The sequence below is a fragment of the Aulostomus chinensis genome, chromosome 1 (assembly GCF_037954235.1).
Source record: "Aulostomus chinensis isolate RoL2024-O1b breed Wild chromosome 1, RoL_Achi_v1.0, whole genome shotgun sequence".
In the NCBI taxonomy this organism is placed as follows: domain Eukaryota; kingdom Metazoa; phylum Chordata; class Actinopteri; order Syngnathiformes; family Aulostomidae; genus Aulostomus; species Aulostomus chinensis.
In genome coordinates, this window is record NC_141320.1 from 67,414,499 (window position 1) to 67,421,825 (window position 7,327).

Here is a 7,327-nt window from a genome sequence, read left to right on the forward strand (position 1 = left end):
AGGAGGGAGGGAGTGTCCGAGGAGTTCGGGAGGGCAAAGGAGGTCAGCAGAGTAGGAGACGAGGTTGGGGAGGAGGAGAACCTCCTCGCCAGGATATGGCGAGTGAATGGCAAGGACACGACGAGATTTACCCGGGAGCCTCCAGGCGAGGATGAGGATGAGCAGATACTTCCGTCACTCCATCACGTTTCTACACACTTCCTCAAACTCACAACAAGGAAACGTAGTTGACCTTTGACCCCAGAAGCTGCCTATTACTTCTCTAGGTCACACACACTGTCAAGTTTAAAACACACACTGCGGTCAGTGGGTCGACCAGAAGACGAGGGGCGGGGTTAATGCTTCAGTGCCCGGCGGCTCAGGTGAGGGTGTTGAGTCAAGAGCGCGATGGCGGGCAGACGGCAAGAGTCACGCCGAAGACCTGGCAGGCGTTTGAGAGGCAGCAAGAAAGACAGAGGCGGGTTCATGGCAGAGAAAACAGGAAGTAGATTGAAACACTAAACACACTGAAACATGAACACACACCTGAGTTGATCTACACACACACACACACACACACACGCAGGAGACACACATTCCAGTAGATTCAAAGACTAAAATGCGCGCGCGCACACACACACACACACACACTGACCTAAATATCAGCCTGATAATCAGAACCATCCCCCACCCCCGTCACACTCACACAGAGCCGGTGGTTGGCAGCACGCCGGCCGCTTTCACTGCATCCCAAATCAAATAAAGACGCCGTCACACCAGCAGCAGATAACTGGTTCATCTCAACCACACACACGCACACACAAAACCATGTGGTGTGTGTGTATGAGTGTGTGTGTGTGTGTCAGACAGCGTCCTCATCCTCTCTCCTGATGGATTTGAGTTTTTATGTAAGAGCGTTAGGCAGCAGGAGGAATCACCATGATGCTCTGCTGGCACGCCAACGTGGCATGATGACAGAAATGAAAAACAAAACAGACAGGATCCTGTTGTTACCTGACACACACACACACACACACACACACACACACAGGTTTGCATAGCTATCCTTCTTAGGACATTCCATTGACCTCCATTCTTGTGAACATCCTGACCTCAAGCTGACTGCAGGTTCCACCTTCACTCTACCTGTGACCAGGTGTTCATGAATGAAGTTCTGCTGCATCAGGACCGGTCTTTGGTCCCCATGAGGACTTGGGGTCCTGAAAAGGTAGTGTTTATACCAGAAAAGGTCTCCACAAGATGTCAAAGACCAAGCACACACACACACACACACACACACACACACCTCTTGTTAAAGGGGGCTGCAAGGGACAAGGCTGAGAACCTCTGCTCTCAACCACTCCTCACAGGTTCCTATTTGGGTCTTCAGGGGAAGTGTAAGGAGGAGGAGGGGACAGAGGACACACACACACACACACACACACACACACACACACACACACACTGACCCCAGAACGACCTCTGCCAATGGAGCAAAATAGCAGCAGGCTAATAAGCAGAGAGAGCAGCAGGGGGGAGCGACTGCACACACCACTGCCGACAACCACAGGTCCCAGTAGTACTGGGGATTCAGGTAGGGAAGAAACAAAGATGGAGGACGGGGAACGCAAGGTGATGTCCCGAACAGGTCGAGTCAGCTGACATTAACAAAAGAAGAAGGTGGGAAGGAGGGAGGCACAAGTAGAGTCAACATTACTTCTGCATGGCTGTGGATATAGGTCACTCTCACACACACACACACACACACACACACACACACTTGACTTTAGCCTCACCAGTCAATTATTGCACAGGGAGGTCAGCTATTCCTCCATGTCTACAAGCCCCGCCCACTTCCTCCATGACTGGGTGACATCACACACGTCATTCAAGTGATAAAATGAATAAAACAGTTTTCAGAGCAATCTAATAACTTAATACAAAGCAATTAACAACTCAAACACCAATAATTAGAGACGCTCTGAAGAGATATGAAGATCACCTTGATTGAAAAATGTGAATCTAAATGTCTGCATGCAACTTAAGCTCATTTCTTTTGAAGAAAAAACAAAAATACGTTTTAACAGAAATCATTTTTAACGAACAGAATCAAAGGAATTTGTCAAAACAAAACGGAAGGGAAAGAGTCAGTGAGACCAGCCACAGAGGACGTCAGCCAATCAGCTGCTCTGACTGCATCTGGTCACTCGTTCACCTGACAGTCTGAGTTTACTGCCCAGTCACTGACACACGGAGCTCCTCCCCCCCGCCGGTATCAGCTGAATATTTGGTGTTGGCGCTGGTCACCTTGAGTCACACTGACACATGCGCCAGTGCCGGCGGCGGCGGTGCCCCTGAGTATCACCACATCTCAGTTTTAGAAGTTAGGATGACGTTTGATTGGGAGCCGATGGGACGTCCAGACGCTTCCAGCTCCCCTCAGGAATCCCAAACAGCTGGATGCCAGCTGCCCCCACCCCTCGAACCTGTTCGCCCACCTCCAGATCTTGAGACGTCAGAGGAACCTTGCACAACACTGCACCATGACACACTCGTTTCCTGCTGCATGTTGGCTGAATATCAGCTGGAGGCTAAGAATCAGAGCACAGCCACTTCCCTCAAACATCCCAAAAACACAACCTGGCACTGACCCAAGCTACAGCTACCTCCTGGACTACAGCTAGCGCCCAAGTTACAGTTAGCTCCTGGACTACAGCTAGCGCCCACGTTACTGTTAGCTCCTGGACTACAGCTAGCGCCCAAGTTACAGTTAGCTCCTGGACTACAGCTAGCGCCCAAGTTACAGTTAGCTCCTGGACTACAGCTAGCGCCCACGTTACTGTTAGCTCCTGGACTACAGCTAGCGCCCAAGCTACAGCTACCTCCTGGACTACAGTTAGCGCCCGAGACACAGCTAGGGGTGGATCTTAATCTGATTAAAATGCAAATGGGCGGGTCTTGCGGACCCAAGGTTACAGTCCTTCATGCTACATTCGCTAATATTAGCATGGCACACCTTGATCTCCCACAACCAGGTTGAGGAGAATTGTGGGTATTATGGATAAAGACTCTATCTCTGGTTATCTCTTCCAGATCTCTCTCTCTCTCTCTCTCACACACACACACACACACACACACACACACACAGCTGCAGAGGTGTCAACTTGTGAAACAACTGCTGCATCTGGAGGACGCACTGACAGGAAGACACATCTGTCTGGACAGAACCCGTCCACTTCCTCTGTCTCTCATGTTTTCCAGTGGAAAGAGGATGCTGACGGGGCGTCGGTGTGAATGAGTGCATTTGTTTTGTCAAGCTGTCAAACAGACGCGCCGCTTTAACTGCAGAGTCCGGCAGACATTCGCGATCAGACACTTCCCCTCTGACTGACCGGCTACCTCGCCGCTGTTCTGATCCACCTCGTGTGTCTCTGCACCTTCTTCTGCAGGACGGACTCGTCTGCTGTTTGTCTTCCTCTGCTTCAGGTGGCGTCTCATCTCCGACTCCTGGTTGTGTTTCCTGACTTTCAAATCTCTCGGCGGGAGAAAAACAACAGCCAACTCTGAGTAATGAAACGCAAACATTAGCAGCTGCCCGTCGCTGCCACATCCAAACATCACCCCGCTGACCAGAACAAACAACCACAGCCCCGCCACACACACACACGCTGACATGAGACAGACACGGTACACAAAGGTTTTTATGACACAGGTCATGTGATGTGTCATTACCGTCGGCGCTTCCTCCATTCATGCTCTCCGTGCTAGACTGCGGGAGGACCGTCCTCCGGCTGCAGCGGAGGGACCGGCTAGTGCTGGGGCTTCCCACTGGCGTGGAGGTGGCGCCACTGTCCCTCCTAGAGAACATCCCACTGAAGAAGCGCACTAGCCGCCTCTCACTGGAGCGCCCCCCGCCACCCCGCAGCAGAAACCCCGCCCCCTCCTTCTCTGCGGCCAGCCGCTGCAGGTCGCTATTGTCCAGTGTGCGGTTCTTGCTGCTGTGCGCCCGCTCCCAGCGGCTCAGTTCGGACATGGAATCTGTCTTGTTGAGCACGGCGCCGACCTCCAGCGTCCTGCTCTTCTCTCTGCTGGGGTCACTGCGGCGGCAGGCAGGGCTTTGAGGCACCACAGCCACCTTTGTGGTCTTTTCGCCATCCATCGTGGTGTCACGGTTGATGCAGCCAGAGCTGTTGTGCTGTCTGTCCTTCGCGAGCGTGTGCAGGCGCCGCAGCTCGCTGCCTGTCCAGTGACGAAAGCTGAAGCTGCGGCGCAGCAGGCCAGGCGGGTGCTTCAATGCCGGTGTCTCCGGCGAAACCTTAGCGGTTTTCCCGTTACTTTTTGAGTGCGCTGCCTTGGCATCGGGCTCAGGGCTCCGCCTCTCCACACTCTTTGATTTCACCAGCCTCTTCCTCTTACTGAGGTCGCCATTCTCCACATCGTCAGCAGGGTCCGTCTGAGGCGTCCTCTGCACGTCCTGCGGCGTGGCGTCCTTCCTCAGGTGCAGCTTTCTGGAGATCTTCAGGCGCCCCAGCTCCAGCTGGCCCGTGCTGAACGTCCTGAAGTTCCTCATGTAGCCGTGAGACGAGGACAAGCTGTCTGACTCGTCCTCCACCTCCTTCAGTTGTTCCAGCAGGCCGCCGCGCTCCGTCTCCACGGAGCCGTCCCGCCGGGATGCCCCCACCTGAGGGTTCTCCGCGTGCCGGGGGCCGCCACCCTCCAGAGACTCCTTCTTGACGAGGGTGAGGGAGATGCGGTAGACAGTCTTCCTCTGTGGGACGCCCCGCTCCATCCTGCTGTCTAGAAGGTACATCCCTGGTGAGGGCTGTTAAAGTAGCCGGTCCGCCTCCTCAGCTGCGCACGTTCATGATGTCATAACCACTTCAGTGATGCTTACTGGTCGGTCTCATTAACGTGAGGAGTAATGTGGGTTTCTGGAGAGGAGCCCTGCTGCTGCTGACGGTGATGATGAAGGTGATCCGGTCACGCAGGAGTACCGGAGGGAGGAGTAATGGAGGTGAACCGGGTCGAACCGTCTCTTAAGCTCATCCAGACGCGCCGCCAGCGCGCGCTCTGAAGCCGGAAACACATTCCATCTTCATCCCAGCGGAATGTCGCTGGCTCCGCTCCTCCGGAAGCCTGCAGCCGCCGCAGCCGTGTCAAACCCTCCGTGGCGGTCACAGCTCGTCCTCCGCGCCGCCAGCGTCGCTCCGACGGTTCCGTTCCTCTAGAGCCGCGTCCCGGACGATGCCAGCGCGTCGCGTCCCATTGTGAGAGCTCGGCCCCGCGGAGCAGCGCGGCGCCTCCGTCTGTGACTCGCAGCTCCCGCGCGGAGGAGTCGGGCCTGCGCTCCTCCTCTAACCGGGAACTCGGCTCTTCCCCCCCGGACAGCCAACACAGCAGCGTCCCGGTCCGTCCTCCGTTGCTCTCCGCTCCGCCTAAAGTCTGAACACCCTCCGCTGCTCCGACGACACCGAGCGACGTCCAGCGCGGGGGCTGACGGGAAAACACGGAGCGGAGCCAGGCAGAACATCGGGCTCGGACTCGAAACCCTCCATTACTGCTGAACTGCTTCCTGACAACAAGACATTCCAGAACTGATCCGAGCGAACCGGTTCCGTTCTTCTGTCTTGGGTTCCAAAGTTGATTTAGTAAACTGACTTGAACCAAATGAAGACTCCACCTGAAGAAGGCAACTTCCATTCAGATGAAGCAGAGTGGAAGTCTTTGTTTTGCTTCGTTCAAACTCCTCCTCAGAGACGACGAGCTTTGACGAGGTGATGGTGACTTCCTGTCTTGGTTCACCCTTCCTTGGGTCTGTTTAAGCTCATCAATGACAACCACCATCATCATCATCAAAGAGGAAGAGCAGCTCCACTTCGGGTTTTAGCCTCCACCCAAGGGGAGGAGCCCGCTGGTCTTGGCTGTCTGTCAAGCTCTTTGTGGGAGGAGCTTAGACAGCCACAGGGAGAGAGATGCTGAGACACGTCCATCCTCAGCTGTTTGTCCTCAACAATGTCCCCCCTTCATCACCTGAACTGGCGGCTGATCAGACCCCCCCCCCCCCCGAAGCCAGAACTGGGACATTTATCATCCACCTGAACATGAGACCTGTACTTGGGACAAACTGCCTGCTCACAGGGTCAAAGGTCATCAGCTCACAGCAGCGCACCCCCTCTCCTCGTCTTCTAGAAAAACGTGACTGAGAACCAAGTGTCCCTGGGTCTCTGAGGAGGAGGAAGGATCAACTCTTCCTCCTCCTGGTCACCCAGCAACCCTCTGGATTATTACAGGGATTAATCCAGATTAGACACTTTCTCCTTCCTGCAGGAGTCGGAGGATCCGTCCCTCTGAGCTGAGAGCAGAGACCACCAGCATCTCGGACAGGAGGCTAGACCTCTAGTCCACAGGTCTCTGGAGACTCCAAGGGCCTCATCAGAACCTGAAGCCCCACAAGACCCCCATCTACACCCCAGGGTCTTCGTCTGACCTCCGTGAAATACTGAGATTTGAGATCCTGGAGCAAACAGTGCTTGAACATGATGGGATGAAGAGAATTCATGAGTGTGAGGATTTCTAAATAAACGCTGAGACCCAACAGGAGGAGACCTGGACCGAGCTGGACCGAGCTGGACCGGAGAGGACAGCGGCTGAAACTGGAGCCTCAGCTGAAGCAGAAGATGTTCACATCGAGGAGGCCGAGAGCAGAGAAGAGCAACCTGCTTATCAATTATAAAACACTGGAGAGGAATCTCTCTCTCACACACACACACACACACACACACACACACACACACACACACACACACACGCAGGTTCAAGAGAATCTCTCTCCCCCAGACAGATTTTTCACTGCATCAAAGTGCGAGCAAGCAGCGGGAGGAACCCCCACCCCCAGAGATGGGAAAAATGGGTCAGTTAGCAAAGGGAGGCGGGGCAAGAGAGCACCATGGTGGGGGTGGGGGGTTAAAAATCACCATGGACACACATGAAACAGCCCAGAGAGGATGCTGGGATTGCTGCTGTAGCGAGCCAACAGCTCAACATCAGAGGAGGGGAAACGTGACTGAAGGCAGATTCAGACGCCAGTGATCCCTGGAGCGAGCCATCAGAGCAGCCTCAGGTTCCTCTGACACGTCCAGGCTGATCAATGATCAATAGCACCCATGGGCGCCACGGAGGCACGTCAGCATCAGCAGGTCATCAATAAGCTTGCTGGCGAAAAAAGCGCTTTTTTAGCTTAGCATTTTTACTCGTATGAGACAAACCCGAGCTACTCAGCAGGAAGCTAGCGACACAACACCAACCGCCAGGTACCTGGTACCAGTCAGGGCACCTGCTGAGGTGTTCA

At 54.5% G+C, this 7,327-nt stretch overlaps 1 protein-coding gene across 5 annotated transcripts in view; it reads right to left on the reverse strand.

Annotated features, from left to right (window-relative positions):
* Positions 1 to 5,480, reverse strand: part of agap1 (ArfGAP with GTPase domain, ankyrin repeat and PH domain 1) — a 58,503-nt gene extending 53,023 nt beyond the window's left edge. For 2 of the 5 annotated variants that reach the window (XM_086202609.1, XM_086202608.1), the window contains exon 1: positions 3,712 to 5,480. In XM_086202609.1, the coding sequence (XP_086058735.1) occupies positions 3,712 to 4,789 (1,078 nt within the window). In that variant the 5' untranslated portion in view covers positions 4,790 to 5,480. The remainder of the gene's footprint in view (positions 1 to 3,711) is intronic. The other 3 variants (XM_086202610.1, XM_086202612.1, XM_086202611.1) reach the window with 3 other exon arrangements.
* Between the last annotated feature and the right edge of the window lie 1,847 nt (positions 5,481 to 7,327).